Genomic DNA, 19,000 nt, shown 5'->3' on the forward strand with positions numbered 1-19,000 from the left:
TAACCGAAACTTAACAATGCTCACACAAGAATTACTGATGGGGGATAAGTCCCTCTTGCAAAGCCTCAGGCAAGGACTTATTGATTTTGTGCTTGACGGGTCCTGAAGTGGGAAGGACTTGTTCAAGTTTTATCCATCGCAGCCTCACGGTGGTTACGTATGTAGGCATCGGGCCCAATTGGGCCTCAGTCGGAGTGTGAATTGCATATTCAGCTTGTCTACTGGGCTGGTGAAAGTTGATTGAGATCATGTTTTCACCGGTTTAGCGCACCCCCCTAAGCCATTTAGGCGACGGGAAGTCCTCTACGTCCCGCGTTTTGTGTGATGAGTTCCGAGCTTGAGAAAGCCGCTGCTGGGAATTTTGAACTTACGAACCTGACGGAGGGTCGTCAGCCGAGCGCAGAAAGCCCGGAGGCACTGACAACCTCATAGGTAGGTTTGTCAGCTGTTGAATCACCGAAGCACTGCAGATTGATCTGTGAATGCATCCAACACCCCGACGCGTCCGCACAATTCAGCCCAAAATCGTCTATGTCGAATTGTGCTTTCCCATTCTTTTCCGCATCTATCACTAACAGGCAAAACTTCCCCGGCTCATTGGAAAAACGAGTAACGGGTCTTCATGAAAAGGACCCGCGGTCTCAGTCATGACATCATGCCACCAGCTGGTGCCGATCCTTTTGCTGATATCTCGCATCTGGCGGCACACAGATTCACCGCTCGGTTGCCGCAATCAGCCATAATCCTCCTGGCCGTTTTCCTCGTTTTTCATATCCTGATCGCCGCGTTCAACTTGGCCATCCTAATCTTTCCCTACGTCGGTAGAGCCAAGCGACAATTGTGGACTTACAAGAAGCTATACATTTACGATCGTTCTGGCGAAAAACGTTTGTTCGGTCTTTGATTCAACGCGTGATGCTGATTGGGTGGGCTAACGCTGTTGATTGTTTCCGGTTGTGCGCCGTACAAAGTTTACAGTACTCCCTTGTACTTGGTCAATGCTGGGGTCTTGATGTCGGTCTCGCAACTTCTGAGCTCCGTCACTACTCAGGTGTACATATTGATGCACATAAGGATGAATTTATCCGAACATTACGCTCTACGCTGTCAATTTATTCCTGTGTAAGCCGTGCTGGCCCTGCTTTCTTTGTACGTGTCAAATAATTGGTTGTGCCAGGTACTGATGTTCCAAACGATAACATCTAGCTTAGGTCTCGTGTTCATCTTTGATACTTACTCATACTGGAGTATGGCGCACTGCTTTTTGGCACTGTCAGTCCGCTCTCTTTTGGCACCAACTGTTGAAGTTGAACTGATTTGTCGATTTGTCGAGCGCAGATATTACAGCAACAAGAACTTTGCGGTCAAACCAAAACGGCTAAGCTGGCTCCGATCTCCGCGGTCAATCAATATTTTCTTTCTCATCTTCCCAATTTTCGTGACCGTTGCGACCATCATCGTCATAACCCGTATGAGCATGGTCTATCACGATCTTCAAGTCCAGACAACAAGTTTGAGAGCCACTCTGGCCCAAGGAACCCTAATTTGGAAGCAATTGGAGCTTCCTGGTCACTCTGCCGAGGAAATAGCAAGCCTTTCATCTCAGCTAACAACAGTGCAGTCTCGATTAGGCTCACTGCTGGTGCCAACCGGTACTTTGGCATTAAAATTACTTGATCGATTCAACTCAATCCGATCAGTAATGCTATTCTTCATACCCGCAACCAGCCTAGTGAGTCTCCGGGCCTCTCCTATGCAAACCTTGCTTTATCAGCTAGATGGACCACTGACCCTCTAGGGTTTTGTAATTTGTTTTAGGTTTTTGTTTTGTCATTTTGGAAATTGGCTCAAAAGTACAAATCGAGGGGCGATCCGCCAACTGAACTAATTTCAAAAGCCGATTTATCTGATTCTTGGCACGCACAAAGCAACTCCCAACACATCTCTGTACGATCACACGTCAGCCCGACTAGCCTGACTCTGTTTCAAACCTTGCAATCAGATCCCCAATTTCGTGAGTGTACAACCAGGATGTTAAAAGCTCTAGGCTATAAGGTACTGAGTTGGCCTGATCCGACATCCTCCCCAGTTCGATTGACAATAAGGGCTTTTGCTACCCTCCTCGGGATGCTCGTCGCTCTGGTTTTCTGGGTTTTGGCTATATTCAAGTCGAATGACATGATGATCGAGTTGGTCAAATTATTCCATGTTTCCCGCTTGTGATTGAACCAGTCCTCAAATGTTTTTCTATCCTGCGTTAGTCCTTTTTGGCACGGGCTTGCGACGTGGCTACCAGCAGTTTCTGGCACCTGGACTGCGATTCCACTAGCATGGCAATCGGTGAGTATCTAATTTACATTGCCCAAGCTTCTTGAAATTGACAGTACCTCATTGAGACAGTGGCGGCTATACCTAGACCAAAACCCCGGAACTGTTGATCTTTCCTACAAGTTAGAAGAGACTGCGTCGACAAAAGAGCACCCTCGGACCGCGCGCTCTTGATCGCCGTAATAGGGGTGAACCAAGTCACAATTTCCACTAGCAAAACTTGTTTTGATATCATTCCACGCATTATTTCTTGAAATCTTATTCGAATACCCCACCATGACTTGTAATATCTAGTTGAATTTTTGCTTTCCATGGAGCTCACCGAGGCCCTTTTTGCTTGTGCTGTAATCTACACCAGGAAAAATAAAGCGGGCCTAGATGAAGTGTCGAGATTCTGACTTTCCAAGGTAGAGCACATGGAGGAGGAAATATGAGTCTTCAGTCAAGAGACAGGAGAAAGAGGAACGGCGAGGATGAGGTTCTCACTGGATGCAGCTCAAGGTGGCACGCAGAAAAAAGGTGAAGGCATGAGTTTTGATTCATTTCTATCTGGCACAGTTAAAGGGTGTTTTTACAAGGGGAGAAATCAATACTGAATATAAAATACAACTCAATATGATTATGGTATTCAAAATTGCATAAGATTTTTTTACATAAAATCATAAACTGCAATTTTGGCTGGGAGATGTCACTTTAAGTTTTATGCACGCTGACATCTCCCAGCCAAAATTGGTTTTATGATTTTATGTAAATAGTGATATATGCAATTTTGAATACCACAGATTGACAAAAAGCACAACTATCTTAGTGCGCAATGTCAAAGCAAATCTGCACGCAAAAAAATCACAACTACTATCAACCAGACTAGATAGAAAGAGAAGAATGAGATCAGATATTGCATTGTTGAGGTTTTGTTTCTTTTCATTTTGTGTTTCTGCTTCAAACCAGTCATGTACATATCACGGCCTGTGACATTTCATTGTTGTAGTCACCTGGAGCAGCAGACGTGGAAGGCCTTTTTTCCTCATCCTTCCACAACCATCATCATCACTTCTGCTGTTCCAGGTGAGTGTTTCTTTTGTTCTTTTTTTCTCTCTTTCCTTTCCTTTTTGTTCTTCTCTCTGATGCAATGATTATTCTTCCACAACCATCATTATCACTTCTGCTGTTCCAGTCTATTACCGCAACATGCATCACACATGATTCAATAATTCTTGGTGTGAATCAATATGTAGTTCTATATTCCTTACCAATCATGCTAGAGCATGAGTCAGAAAAGGGATTGAAGTATTAGTAAGAAGGAACAGAAGTGACAATCCAACAAAAACCGAAATCAATTCAAGTCCTGCCTGCTATCCAGCATCTAACCCATAATGATTGAGTGCACCCTCCTGCAGAGGACAAAATGCTTGGTTGAGATAGAAATGGAAGAAGAAAGTGATAAGTTTCATTGGTGTCTTGCGGACTTTTTCTGCCGGGGCATATCGGGGGCGGCCAACGTCAGCCCGGACGTCCGCCCGCCGCCCAACTGCACCCATGGTGGTGTTTGCATGTAAAATGTCACGCGCGGGGGACTTGCTTTGAGGTTTCTTGCAGCCGTGAGCAGCCGACCTATGTAACCTCCGAACAGCCAGTGTTAGACTGGGCTCGCGCGTGCACGCGAGCCCAGTCGTGGGATGAGTATCCCCGCAAAATGTCTCAAATCCTGCTCTTTTGAAACCCGCTTCAATCCGGCGCGACTTTTACAAGTCCATCGTCCACCTGTCACCCCACACCGCGCCTACACTCCAAACCTGGCGTCTGAGCTCCGAACCTCTGTCCGCAAAAAAAAGAAGTCATCACTCAAGATCATGCCGCAACTTCCGCGGCTCATTAGTCAGGGTCATTGTGCTATCATCACATCCTTTCACATCACACATAAAGCTGCACGAACTTCTGCTTGGGTCCTAAGACGAGTTGGTATCAAATATTCAATGTGATTTTTTTGTCTTGCCAGACTGTGGGTCTTAACTTTTTATCTTAATCAACCGTACTATCAATTGCTTGTGTTTTTCATGTTGAAAGCATGTATGTAGATTAATTGATAATAATGATAACATAATGATAACAAGTGGATAAATAACAATGATATAAAAAAGTAGTGATTAGCTTCATTGATTATTAAGCTTCGGCCGGCTCGCCATCTTCAGGTGAAATGTGTTCAGTAGGATCGGCGTGGTCTGCTTCATCATTCTGAGATTCCCCGTCGGAGTCTTGGTCATTGAGGACAGTTTCTTCTAACAGTAGATCCACGCCATCTTGGGTGGACTCGTGTACAGTACTTTGTTTCAGGAATTGGATTAGGGCAAACCACTCAACCGGTAAGATGCTGCAATGCACAAAGCCTAGCAATAGGACTTCCTCAACCGTTTGGTGCCAGTTCAGGAGCAAATTTTCGTGCTCCTTCTGGACAGATTCCAACTCGTCGCCCACAATCTTCCTGGATTGATAGGTCACCTCTCCAAAGTGGTCTTCCAAGTCAGATTTGAGCTTGTCGTCAACAGTATCTGAGTGCAAGAAACCATCATGTCAGAGCCAAAACGAGCAAAAAACCTGGCGTGTATTAAGGGCCAAAAGCAACAGAGTAAAAGCTTACCAAATACACACTGATCGATGCAAAGTTTCAACTGATTTCGATGATGAATCCCCCAAGATAAGCATCGTCTCAGCTCATTAGTCAGTTGTATCAGTTCCTCCTTAGCACGGTCCAATCGCAGCACAGCATGGATTCCAGATCGCACAGTAGGATTCACGGCCCAAGGGTCTTTAGACTGGCACATGAATCCATCGTTCCAAAAGGGGTCGTCCAGAGGCAGCTTGATGAACTCATCATATCCAATAGATTTGTTTTCGGGCCGGCTCAGTTGATCAGGAGCGTGATTTTGCAGATAATCGATTCGCCGAGCGCAAAATGTCTTGAGAACCGTCGTTGCGCTCTTCTTCCGACGTGCAAGCGCATCAACGATTTTTTCCTTCAAGACCGTACCTAGTCGCTGCCCACGAGACTTTGAATGGCGCAGTGGTTGCGTCTCCCCTTGAATTTGTACGGCGCATTTGTAGAGAGCGGTTTTGGCGCTCCAAAGTAAGGCCAGCCTCCTTTCTTGTTCAACTACAAGGAGAAAGAGGATAAAACGTTTAATCAGTATCATTTTTTTAAGAAACTTTTTTTACTAACAATCGCGAGTGATCCCTGGTTCGGCTGAGAAGAATGACCCCAGACTTTCAGATTCTTGGTCTTGCTGTTTCCGTAAGTCTCGTATTTCCTGTACCATTTTCAGGGCGTGCTCTGAACCCGAGTGGGATGTAGGACTTGCCAATTGAGCAACAAATGATTCACTTGAAGAATTTTTGCTGTGTGTGAATCTCTTGATCCATCAAAATAGGCAAGAGGATCAAAGAGAACATACGCTAAGCTTTTAAGGGCTTCTCCTCTTTTGAAAAACTGGGCTTGCTGCTCCATTTTGGCACGGTCGGTCTGGCTTCGCTCGATCTCAAAGGTTCTTTGCTTTTGCCATTGAGCCCGAAAAAAATCTTCAGTAAAATCTTGACCCAATTCATGGGGATTTTGTTCACGCAACAGTTTTTGAATAAGGCATTCAGATTCTATTTTGGTAGCAAGTGCGTGGGTCCATTTCCTTTTCAATACCAGCACTAGTGGGAAAATGATGTTGAATAAGTAGACAACACATAAAACATAGAGTGAAGAGATTTGAAAGGGCCCACACAGATTTTCTATTCCGCGTGTATTGCGGAAGAAACTTCGGTGGCCAAGAGAACCAAAACAATGATTCCTAGTTGCATGACGAAGCGGACCTACAAGGGGCGAATAATCAGACCAAAGACGCTCTAGGCCCTCTACATCAGTTAATCCCCATCCTTCATTGTACCGTGGGTTGAACTCTAGCTGACACGGCCAATCATGAACATATGAGTGAAAAACAGCAGTTGCAAAAGTCATTCGTGGAAGGTAATCGCTTAGGAGACCACGGGCTTTGAAAAATTTCTTGAGAGTGCAGCCAATATCGTATAGTACACCAAGCTGTATGTTCGGATTGATGTAATTGAACAACTGTTTGATTATTGACATCGGCAGACCCCGACCTTCCCCTGTCTTATGAATATTGCAGAATGAAATAATCGAGTCGTGGCGGCAGCAGCATCCAAAAAGTCCAGTATCATCACAGCCTTTCCAAGAGCTCGCGTTTCGACGGTCATCGGCAGCTTTATGCTGCTCCGTACAGCGGTCTTTCTGAGTAGTTTCCAACAATGTTAACTGTGTCAGTTGGTTACAAATAGTGATCCACATGAGCTGAGTGGAAAATCATACCGCTTTTTGGGATACTCGCTTAGCTATCTCGGCTTCACGTATCTAAATGTTAGAAATTTCAATATCTTCAGGAGGCACAAAAAGTGGGTGATTTTTGATTTGCACATAGTTCTTGGAGGCACGCTCGTGGTGGCGGTGCTGGAAACTGCCATCAAGGCATACAAACACTTTGTTGTTATCGGATGACTGACTCGAACCGTTGTTGTGGTTATTGTATGACTGGTCTGGATTGGTCTCTGGGGGTTCGGAATTATCGACGGGAAGCGTAACACCAAAACAGGTGGGACAGGATCGCTGGGCCAATATGTCTTGCTTATTTATTGAGGTAACAGTTTGGACTAGATTTTGCTGCATGCTCTTCAGATTACGGTAAACATCAATTGATGCCACTAAGTTTCGTCGGAGCACTCACGGCTAGAAGATATGTCAGACAGGAAAAAACTCAAAGGAGACAAACATCAAAATATCAAGCAGCTCACCCTGTTTGATGTCTTAACAGATAACCTCATTGACATAGATTCGTTCCACCGTTGTAAAGCCTTACAGAATGACGATGTATGCACGTTACAGAAATTCCACAGCAAGTCGTAAAAATTGAGTAGCCGAACGGAGGAAGCTGTCTGAGGAAAAACGGGGATCAATGATAAATATCCGCTTGCAAGTAAGCGGACTGGATCTGGAGTGCAAGAGCAGAATACAAATTTAGCCCTCTTTTGGCCTACAAAACAGAATCACACAATCAGTTAAGAGTTACTGGAACATTCTATTAGATAATAAATTCCTGCCCATTGAATCAACTAGGTCCACATCACGAGGCTTGTGCTGGTCTGGCGTGCAGTTACAAACAAGGGATGAAAAGTCGTCAAACGTGCACGGAAGCGTCCAATTTGATGTCTGTTTCTTCAAGTGTAGATACAAAGGGAACAGAGCTCCAATTACATTGTTCCAATTACGATGTTTTTGCTGTTGAATGAGCTGTTGGTGGAGGGATCGTATTCGAGCAAGGGAGGCGGCATCTTCTTCATTCATGATCTCGCCAGTATCTTCCCAAGGTGCGTTCTCACTGAATCCCAATGGGTTGTGCTCTCCGGTTTCTGGACCCGGGTAGTAAGTAGCTTCTGATTCCTCGATTTTTTGATCTTGATTGTTTGCGCCATGATTGTTCCGACTTGGTCGGTTGCAGACCTCTGCCTTGATTCTTTTCAGAGAATTGAGTCGAGCTTTCCTTTGCAATTGTGTTTTGGTTACTGGGAGTTGAGAGCAATAATGAAACTTGTAAAAATCGTTTCGGGTCTTTCTGGGCGGCATTGGAGATTGATCAAATCAGGAGTCAACTCAACAGCTGAATGGGCAACAAAGATGAGGTTTCAATAAAAGGAGATTTATGTATGTTCCGGGAGAATTAGAAGCACCAACAAGCGAGGATGTGTGGAGAGTAAATTTTTCATCCCCCGCCGCTGCAAAGTTAATTGGACAGGACCTTTAATTCCTAAACTGCTGCTTTTTTGCGTACACACTGCCGAAAACAAGTTCTTGTTTTATAATTTTAGAATTCATTCCATAAAGGTTGTGGAAAAATTATAACTGCTTTGGAACCATTATTCTAGCTTGGTTAGACCCATACCTGCCAACGGAAATATCTGTGTTTTTCAAATATTCACCATTTCCAGTAGCCAATGACTTATACTCAACAATTTCTCTTGACTCCAAGACAAATTATTTTTGGGCAAAAATTTTATGGGAAACAATATAAGCATTGGAACCATCAATACACCCAGGGTAAGGTAGGCCAATGGCAACACCAACATAAGCCCACTGGAATATTGTTATTTTTGAAATACAAACATAATTTCCAGGAGTCAATTATTATTTCAGAGTCATTTATTATTTCAGTTATACTCTATGTTTCTTCTTAATTCAAAAGCATAGCATCTCCTCTGATGCCTTTTATTTTGAGATAATAAATGACAGATCATAAAACTATCTGGGGTATACCAGACCCATACCAAGATGTGTGAAAATTGCCTAATAGTTATAACTCTGGATTCCATAGGATTAAAATCATAAGGATGAATTTGCAAGTTGCATATGACAATCATAATAATTTAGATTCTTGTGAAAGCTGATGAAGTTGTGGTGAACATCATCAGGTGTCAGACAAGATGTCAAGCAAAGATGACTTTATTCCACTAGTTGCAATATACCCAACAAACAGGTTGTAAGAATTATGTCAAAATATATATACAATTCTATTGAAAAACCTTGATCAACACTGGGCCACTCCACCAAAATAATGGTAGCATGCGCTATCCACTAGTTTAGTGTTAGTTTTGTGGCACAATGCTGTAGCATTAGCATCAGCTATGGCCCTTTTTCAATATAATTGTATATTTATTTTAACATAATTCTTACAACCTGTTTGTTGGAAGTATATTGCAAGGGAACACAGTCATTTTTTCTTGAGATCTTGTTTCACATCTGATGAAGTTCACCAAAAATTCTTCAGGTATCACAAGAATCTAAATATGCTGCAGTAGTAGCCCCCGCTAAATCCTGCTAGGCTACACTAACAGACGCTAACAGTGCTACTATTTTAGAGGGAAAATAGCAGTTATAGTGCTGAGATTTGCTTCTTTTTCCTGTGAAGCCCAATAGTAGTAGTGGTCAATCAGAGACCAATAACAGAAAACCCTGTCAATGGTAGTGTAGCTCCGCTAAACTACTGACTGAAATTAGTTTAGCGGCTGCTACGTAAGTGGAGAACAGGTTAGCCATTATTATAATTATGTTCCATTTTAGCAGAGCCCCCCTGTTCAATATGGCAAATGATTTGCAAATTGAAGATCATAAATTGGATTTCTGAAAGTGTAAATTTGTACAAGTGGTTTGGAAATATGCACATATCCAATGAAGCAATTGTGGTTTTTAAGTAGAGATGGCACTTTGCACCCGGGTACCCACGGCGGGTGCGGGTACCTGCCCAAAATTTCCAGAAATTCAGACACCCACATGGCACACCCGCACCCGGCACCCGCCGGCGGGTGCGGGTACCTGCTCAAAATTTCCAGAAATCCAGACACCCACACCCGCACCCGGTACCCGCTGGCGGGTGCGTGCCACACCAGACAGGTATCTGCCAACTAGTACCAAGCGCCATCCCTACCCTGTAGGGACAGCACTTTGCAACCAGGTACCTGCCTCAAATCTCACTAATATTTGGCACCTGCACCCGCCAACAGGTACCTGTGAGGGTAAACAGGTACCTGCCACCAGCAACAGGTACCCAAGTGCCATTTCTATTTGTAAGAGTGTGGGTCCAATATTAACTCCTAACTCTTAATATCATCACTCTGGAAAATGTGGTTGCTTCCACTTACATTCAAATTTAATATTACATCATTCATAAGCCAAAATCAATCCAGTCAATTGTTCCTTTGACTTTCTGGCTAATAATTTTCAACAAAAAAAAACATTGCCAGACCATTCCATTCATTTATTTTGGGTTGATTTTATTCAGGGGAAAAAGAGAATAACATTGATTTGTGCATAAAATTCATGCCAGTTGATACACAGAAAATTTTAATATAAATAAAATGTTAAGGAAAGATAAACTCAGACATTTATTTAGCTTTTTATGTTTATTATTAGTAGTAGGTTAAAGAAATAGCATTTTATTGGAAAAGGCTTGTTTTGAATAGTGTTGATTGTGAAACTTGGAATGAAGAGAAAAAATTGTTTCAAGCATTTAAATATTTTTAACAGGAAGCCTTATATTGTTGCTTTTGCACCAGAAATTGGCTTTGCCTCTCCAAGTCAAGCCTATAATGTATCTGCAGTCGTAGATAGTTCAGCCTTTGATTGACAAGCTGATAGGAACTACGGAGAGAAATGGAAACGAACTCTCTATTACTCATTGTCATCTTCGCCATGCTCCTCTTCATCTTCATCTTCGTTGTCGCGCACTTTATCCTCGCTATCATCCCCATCCTCCTCTTCCTCCTCGATCTCAGAGGCCTTGCGCTTCTTTCCACCAGTTCTTTTTGGAGGTTTGTTGAATCGATGTTCAACTAACGTAATCCATTCGTTTTTCAGGCCACGCAGGACCAACCAAGTCGCGCTGATTGTCATCTTCTTGATTGGAACGTTGAGAATATGTTCCGATGTGAGGCCAACAGTGTTTTCTTTGACCACAAGCTTGTGATCAAATTTTGCAAGATGAAAAGTGGTATCGGTTCCTGGCCAACCACGTGTATATCTTCGTTGTCGCGCACTTTATCCTCGCTATCATCCCCATCCTCCTCTTCCTCCTCGATCTCAGAGGCCTTGCGCTTCTTTCCACCAGTTCTTTTTGGAGGTTTGTTGAATCGATGTTCAACTAACGTAATCCATTCGTTTTTCAGGCCACGCAGGACCAACCAAGTCGCGCTGATTGTCATCTTCTTGATTGGAACGTTGAGAATATGTTCCGATGTGAGGCCAACAGTGTTTTCTTTGACCACAAGCTTGTGATCAAATTTTGCAAGATGAAAAGTGGTATCGGTTCCTGGCCAACCACGTGTATCTTTCTTCTTGCTGTTTGTCTGAACCTCCTCGGAGAAAAAAAATAAAGACTTAATCAAGCAGATTTTGGTGTTTTTAACATTTAGCACACAAGAGTACACTTACTGTATAATTTACCAAGCTCGGAACCTATGTACTTGTGGTTGAGCGCTAAGCTACCTAAAAAAAGCACAAATATTTAATCAAAATGGATACTGATGAGGAGACATAATTTAAACAGAGCAACAAGAAAAGCAGAACTTGAAAACAACCTTGACAAATATCTCAATTCTCAAAAGCCAACCGGTCGAGTTTCATTTTCCGGCTTGGGGGCTGACTAGCAACCCGATCAGCCAATCCAGAAGCAAGAGAACTACCATCTTTTTTCTGCTTCGCTTTTGACTTCTTTTTCTGTCCGGCTGTCCAGATAGCAAACTGACGCATTGGATCCCCTTCTTCAATAAGACCTTTGAGAAAATCATCGCCATATATGCTTCCGCCTTGGAAGAAAAATGGATTGCGATGGTCTTGCCCAGCAAGCACAAGGAATCCCTCCATACCAAACAAGTCGCTGAACTCCTTTAGCTAATCAAAGGAAAAAAAAAACATTAATTTTGAGTTTTTCTCAAGGATATATGGAAAATTGAGACTCACTTGTAGCTGGACCCCTTCAGCCCAAGACCTAGTCTCTGCTCGAAGTTTCTCACTTGATTTGAATATCTTGTTGAAAATTCCTTGCTCTGCGGCATCTGAAGTGTTGGTCGCATCTGCTTGGCTGTTGGGTTCTCGACTCTTGTTTGGGTTGTTTGTGCTTGTAGCCTGCTTGTACAACTTGGAGACTTCTTTGTTCCGCTCGCCAATATTATTCTTGGCTGGAAAAGATGCAAACCCGGGGCCAAGTCTATGTGAACTGCAAAACAGAAAAGCATAGAAGTATTGGATAGTGCTTACTTTTGTGTAGAGCCTCCTGCGCATCTGGGTCATTTTTCCGGAAACTATCCCAACAGCTTTCCTGTTGACGGGTGCGGCGCTGACCAAGGTACTTGGTTAATAATGCAAACGGCCGGCTGTACTTGAGCAAAAGCAAATGCTGTTTTTTCTGATATTCAAAGTAGAGATTTTCGGCCTCTGTTTTGATTGCTTGGTTGAGTTTTTTGTACTTTATGTGAGTGTGTTGGAGTTCGCGGAGCTCTTGCAAGGTTTTTTTTTTGTATTTTTCCATTTCTTCGTCGGGTGTCAAGGTGTCCTGAGTTTTTGTAACAGCTGGGTTAGTCAACGCGGAGCCAATAGTAGCTGGACTGATTGGGGGGGACTGAAGCAAAGGGCAAAGAGATGGGTCAACAAAATTGTCAGAAATATCCGGCAGCGCAGTCAAGAGTGTTTTTTGAGTAGCGTTCATGGTAGGGTTGGGTGGGATTTGAGAGGGCCTCGAGGTTATACGCGCAAGGAAGGGATGATTTGATTCCATTTTTGAGCCTAGTTGACGATCCTGAATGATGAGCCTTACGAGTTGAACCAGAAGTTACGACGTGATCTTGAGTGATGACTTCTTTTTTTTGCGGACAGAGGTTCGGAGCTCAGACGCCAGGTTTGGAGTGTAGGCGCGGTGTGGGGTGACAGGTGGACGATGGACTTGTAAAAGTCGCGCGGGATTGAAGCGGGTTTCAAAAGAGCAGGATTTGAGACATTTTGGGGGGATACTCAGCCCACGACTGGGCTCGCGTGCACGCGCGAGCCCAGTCTAACACTGGCTGTTCGGAGGTTACATAGGTCGAGCAGCCGGCAGCCGCGCGAGTTCCGCTGCGAAACCACTGGGTGCTACTGGGTGTGACTGCGGAGGATACCACACCCGGCGACAACACCTTTCTGAGATTAAGCAAATCGAACTCGGGTCGGCAAGGTGCTGCACACCAGCTCGGCCTGCCCCTGAAGGCAAACCTTGGTCGGCAAAGTGAGCCGCTTGCCTTAACCTCACACCCGCGCCAACCCCACATATTTGCCCCGCGTCGGGGATGACGTGCAAAACACAAGTTTTCGCGCAGTGTTGATCCGGTCCAAAAATACCCGGGGCGAAGAAACCTTTGATTCAACAGTAATGTATACATACAGTGCCCCCCACAACTTCTCAACTACCCCGCACCTGCAAAAAAAATTTGAACTTTGAACAATGTGTTCAAAGTCACCAGACATGTATCACATGTAAACTATACATTTTTGAGCCCTACAGACGTAGGAGAACTCAAAAATATAACTTTGAAGTCTGTGCAATTATGGTGTTCAAAGTTGGTTTGCATAATTTTATGCATGCATAAATCATAAAATCATAAAATCTTTTTTGCAGGGGATACGACTGTCTGATTATGTAATACAAAATTTCCTCACCAAAATATTTTTATGATTTTATGATTTATGCATTAAAGATTGCCGTCAGGACCCGCGGGCGGATACCTGGCACCCGTGCGCGGGTACCCGCGGCCTAGTGTCGGGTACCCGCCCGCGGGTGCCGTGTACGGGTCCGGGTGCGGGATTTCTGGCAAAAAAGCACAAGGTACCCGGATACCCGCCAAAAATACCCGCGCCAGGCGGGTCTTCATGGCACCCGGATACCCGCCAACAATACCCGCGGCCAGCGGATCCTCCAGGTACCCGGGTACTCACAGTGTATGCCGCAGGGACACAACACCTCTGTACAACTGTGCCGCATCAAACTAGATAGAGTAGGGGGTGCGGGTACACCATATCATCAAATCATATCCGCCATATCTTGATATCAATCTCGCACTCCGACTCCTGCAGGCTCCACCAACCCCCATCAGCCATGAATCAAACACCTCGAAATCCAAAGCGAACTCGACAAAAGTCTCCGTCACGTTCAATTGCGGTTGACCACCGAAGCAACAACGGACCACCACCTTTGGATGATCAAGACTCTGATCGGATCGTTGTGATCAACAAAAACACCAGTCTCACCCAGCCCGAAACCCCTAGCACCAGCCAGCCTAATACATCAGGCCCTCGCGAACTCACTGACATGGAGGAACTAGGTAAGTCCCATCATGTTTGAATCCATTGGTTTTCCTGGTAAAATCTTGCCGATATTCTTATTGCTCAAAGTTTTAATCTTCCAGCTCGAGCACAGAAAACAGCCGCAAATGCTGTCAGTACAGCCTACAGCAGCTACCTTAAACCAGAGCTATCAAAACAGCTCGATAGAAAGGGGCGTCAGATGATCGCCTACCCGTGCAAGATGTAAGCTTCCCGTTTGGTTATGATTTTTCTCTGCCTTTGACTTGCTGATTCTTTTTTCAATCAGATGTGGGACCAGAATCAACCGGCCAACAAGTGACTCTTCCTGCAGCAACCTCTTAAAACATGCAGCGGCATGTCTGGTCAAAGAACGCGATTCGACTTCCAACCGCAAGCTGGCATGTTTAGGAGTGAGTGGAACAGGAGATATTGATCCCCAAGAGGTAAGTAACGATCTCTTTGACTTTTTTTTGATAATTATTAATCTCTCTCTCAATCCCCACTTGTGTAGGTAACACAGCTGTGTGCCATCTGGTGCGCCGAAGCCGCCCGCCCATTTTCGGCATTGGCCAACGAGTCCCTCAAGAGGATTCTCCATCCCACGGTTATCAAACACCTTCCTTCCGATAAGGTAATCTCCCGAATGATACACATCCTCTACACCGCCGTTCAAGATAGCTACCGGGACGAGTTAAAGAAACACACTGGATCGATGTATCTCGGGGATGACGCATGGCAGTCACCGAATGGATTCGATATCCTTGGCGTCGTCCTTTATCGATTGGTTGAGCTCAACACCGGAGTTCTCAATCTTGAGGCCGTGCCTCTGGATTTCATTCAACTCGCTAAAAGTCATACCGGAGAATATCTAGCCAACACCGTCCGAGCAGTTGTTGAGAAGTTTGGCATTCAGGACAAGGTGGGTCTTTCGTTTACTTTCTGATATGTTAAACACTGAAGATTGTTCATTATTTATTCCAGATTTGTGGCATTGTCACTGAAAATGCCTCCAACAACGCGGCGATGGTTTCCGAGATGAAAAACTTCAAGTGGGCTCGTTTTAAGGGCGATCAGCATTGGATTAGGTGCTATGCACACATCCTCAACCTGATTGCCCAGTCGATCTTGCGACCATTCGGCACTGTTAATAAAAAACGATCAACTGCAACTGAAACTGAAGATGATGACGAATCTTCAGCCTCATCAGATGATTCCGACTTGGAAGATGCTGAGGATCAGATCCGCAGGTGAGTCATAGATATGATCTACCCTCGTTGGATCATCAATTAATCCACAAAATGTTGGCCTAGATATGAGAACGATGTGTGCGATGTTTCCCCTGATGGAGATGACCAAGACTTTACGGACAGATATGATGCTGAAGGTTCAGATGACCTCCAGCCAGAGCTCAGCCTTCAAGACATTCACGACTTGAGTGACAAGGACGAAGATGCCGATCTGTACACTTCGTCATCATGCAAAAAAACCCTGGCAAAGGTGAGTAATTTGACCTTGACGACCATCAAACTGGTTTGTCTCTTGATCTGATCTTTCTTTTGGTGTCTCAAGTTTCGCGCGGTCGCTCGCAAACTCCACAAATCCCCGAACTCGAAGATGGAGTTTGTCGAGCTCTGCAGAGAGATGGAATGTGCAAAGCCCCATAGCATTGTGCAAGACGTTCGCACAAGGTGGAACTCAACATATATGCAGTTGGTGAGCATCGTCAGATGTGAGAAAGCTATGTAGGTTTCTTCTCCTCCGATCATCCAAATTCTCAACACTGAACGTGCGGTTTGCGGCAGTCTTGCTTGGCAAAAAGACAAGAAATACGGCTTGGATCGAAAATACCACATCAACTCCGTCAATATTCAGCTAGCAAAGCACTTGGTGTCAATACTCCAGGTGTTCTATGAACAAACACTTCAAGTATCCACACCTGGATCGGCCCGATTAACCCATATCATCGTTTTCATCGATGAGGTTACTGACCTCCTTTCCAGTGCCATCAAAGGCTGCGACAACAATTACCCGCCTGCACTCAGAAATGCTTGCCGAGTTGGCCTGCAGCTGACCAACAAATACTATACACTAACTGACTGTTCTCCCTTGTTTAGAATCGCCATGGGTAAGCTTACAAGGAATCCTTTTCTAACTTTTCTTAATTCATGACAACTAACTGTATTTCATGGGTTAGTCCTTCACCCATCTTTCAAAGATGAGTACTTCAAGATCGCGGCATGGGAGGACGAATGGATCACCGAAGCTCTTAGACTCACCCGAGATATGTTCAACAGTTATTACAAGCCTCCGCCAAATGTACCATCGGCTCACCCACCCAAAGGAACAAAGGTGTGATTTAATTTGTTTATTTTTAAACCTTTGTGTGGCCTCACTAACCAAATTTCCTTCCAGCCAAAGACTGGAAACATCGCTCAGTTGGGGGCTGCGCTGGCGGCCCGAGGCCAATCTACAAACGATCTGCTTGATTCCTGGCTAGCTTCGGGTCTTATTTTGGACGACGGATCTCCAATTGACGGGCTGGAGTGGTGGATACAGCAGAAACGTGCCGGTAATACACACGGTGGCCTTCTTCAAATGGCCCTCGATGTCTTAAGCTGCCCAGGTGATTTCTTTCTCTCACTTTACTAAGGAACGATCATTGGAATCTGACATGCCTTGTTGATCTAGCCACTTCAGTGGATGTGGAGCGTGCTTGTTCTTTTGGCCGCAATTATGTATCGCAAAAACAACACCGTCTCAACTCAATCTCCCTCAGTAGGGGTATGTCCGTGGCATTCTATTCAAAAAACAACTTGATCGAGCCTGGTCTCATCAAGAAATGGAAGGAGGGGGTTAAGGAAGAGAAAAAAAGAAAAAGAAATTAAACTGTGAGCGGTGGCAATGAGGTGGAAGTCTTATTTCACCTCCTTTTTTTTCTTATCATGTTTTCAAGAATATATATACAGTACAAAACAAAGGTAAATGGTAGTATCTACAACATAAATAGTCTGCAATGGTCTCCGATAGTTATACATGAAAATTAAATGTTTTGGATCAAAAAAAGCAAAAAAGTACCCGCGGTACCCGCGAAAAGTACCGCCGGTACCCGCCCACGGGTGCCGTGTACGGGTACGGGTGTCTAAAATCTGAGAAAAACAGTGCAGGTACCCGGACACGCCCCGGGTACCCGGGTCCACATGGCGATCTTTATTATGCATGCATAAAAATATGCAAACCAACTTTGAACACCATAAATGCCTCAAAAAAAAGTTTCATTTTTTTCAGATGCAAAAATTGGAACAGCTGGTTTTAAGACCATAGTATGTGGTTACAGACATGTACTATGGAATTATAGAATATTTATTATGTATTTAGAGACTAAATTATCTATGTACATACATACTACAGGTGTAGGTATTTATGTAAATATGTACCTCCTTAGTTATTGATGATTGCCATATCCATCAGTACACTCTTTGGAATGTGGCAATGTGAAGAATATTTCTTGATTGCTCTCTTGGCAGCAAGTCCAGTGAAATTTCAATGACTTTGGACTATTATCATACATGTTACCAGGTCTGGTTGGTGAAATGTGACATTTGCATGAAAAAATGGGCCGAAAGAGCCCAGCATCAGCCCACTTTCAAAAGAATTTTTGGAAAAAAAATCTCCAAAATTTGGAACCCCCCTGTAGGGGTAGTTGAGAAGTCGTGGGGGGCACTGTAGACGCATCCCACGCTTTTGTGTGATGAGTTCCGAACTGCGGAAAGTCCCTGCTGGGAATTTTGAACTCCCGAACCTCAGACGGAGGCTCGCTTCGCGATCTCACAATTCAGCACAAAATCGCCTGCATGTGTAGAGATTGTTCTTTCCTGTTCCTCCAACAGGCAAACCTTCGCCAGCTCATTGGAAAAACGAGTACTGGTTCTTCATGAACAGCGCCCGCGGTCTCAGTCATGACATCATGCTAGGCCGGCTGCCAGCTGGTCCTGATCCTTTTGCTTATATCTCTCATCTGGCGGAGCGCAGATTCACGGCTCGGTTGCCTCAATCGGCGATAATCCTCCTGGCCGTTTTCCTCGTTTTCCATATCCTGATCACCGCGTTCAGTTTGGTCATCTTAATCCTGCCCTACGTTGGTAAAGCCAATCGACGATCGTGGACTTTCAAGAAGCTATACATCTACGATCGTTCTGGCGAAAAACGTTGGTAATGGTTTTGATTCAACGCGTGATACTGATTGGGTCAGCTCACGCTTCTTCGGTTGTGCGCCGTGCAAAGTTTATAGTGCTCCCTTGTACTTGGTCAATACTGGGGTCTTGATGTCGGTCTCGCAACTTCTGGGCTCCGTAACTACTCAAGCGTACATATGGATGCACATTAGGATGAATTTATCCGGAAATTACTCACTGCGCAGTCAATTTATCCCTGTGTAAGTCTTCACATTGTACCTGATTTGTGTATGGGGGGGTCAGTTGTTTTTTACCAGGCACTGATGTTTCAACCGATATCATCTAGCTTAGGTCTCGTGTTCATCTTTGATACTTACTCATATTGGAGTATGGCGCATTGTTTTTTTGGCACTGTCAGTCCGCTCTCTTTTGGCAACAACCGTTGAAGTTAAACTGATTGTATAATTTGTCGAGCGTATAGATACTACAGCAACAAGAACTTCGCGGACAAGCCAAAACGGCTGAGCTGGCTCCGATCTCCGCGGTCAATTAATATTTTCTTTCTCAT

At 44.4% G+C, this 19,000-nt stretch overlaps 2 protein-coding genes across 2 annotated transcripts; both read left to right on the forward strand.

Annotated features, from left to right (window-relative positions):
• Positions 1-622: 622 nt before the first annotated feature.
• Positions 623-2,502, forward strand: PtA15_12A62 (uncharacterized protein; the record flags this gene model as incomplete). Its single annotated transcript, XM_053162222.1, has 8 exons — positions 623-887; positions 972-1,122; positions 1,207-1,272; positions 1,339-1,732; positions 1,855-2,014; positions 2,090-2,189; positions 2,262-2,340; positions 2,401-2,502. 8 exons carry the CDS (start codon positions 623-625, stop codon positions 2,500-2,502), a joined length of 1,317 nt encoding a protein of 438 aa, XP_053025632.1.
• An 11,549-nt stretch (positions 2,503-14,051) lies between these two features.
• On the forward strand, positions 14,052-18,985 carry PtA15_12A63 (uncharacterized protein; the record flags this gene model as incomplete). Its single annotated transcript, XM_053162223.1, has 6 exons — positions 14,052-14,277; positions 17,227-17,238; positions 18,148-18,465; positions 18,542-18,692; positions 18,779-18,845; positions 18,914-18,985. The coding sequence occupies 6 exons, from the start codon at positions 14,052-14,054 to the stop codon at positions 18,983-18,985; spliced, it is 846 nt and encodes a 281-aa protein (XP_053025633.1).
• Between the last annotated feature and the right edge of the window lie 15 nt (positions 18,986-19,000).

The sequence above is a fragment of the Puccinia triticina genome, chromosome 12A, assembly GCF_026914185.1.
Source record: "Puccinia triticina chromosome 12A, complete sequence".
In the NCBI taxonomy this organism is placed as follows: Eukaryota; Fungi; Basidiomycota; class Pucciniomycetes; order Pucciniales; family Pucciniaceae; genus Puccinia; species Puccinia triticina.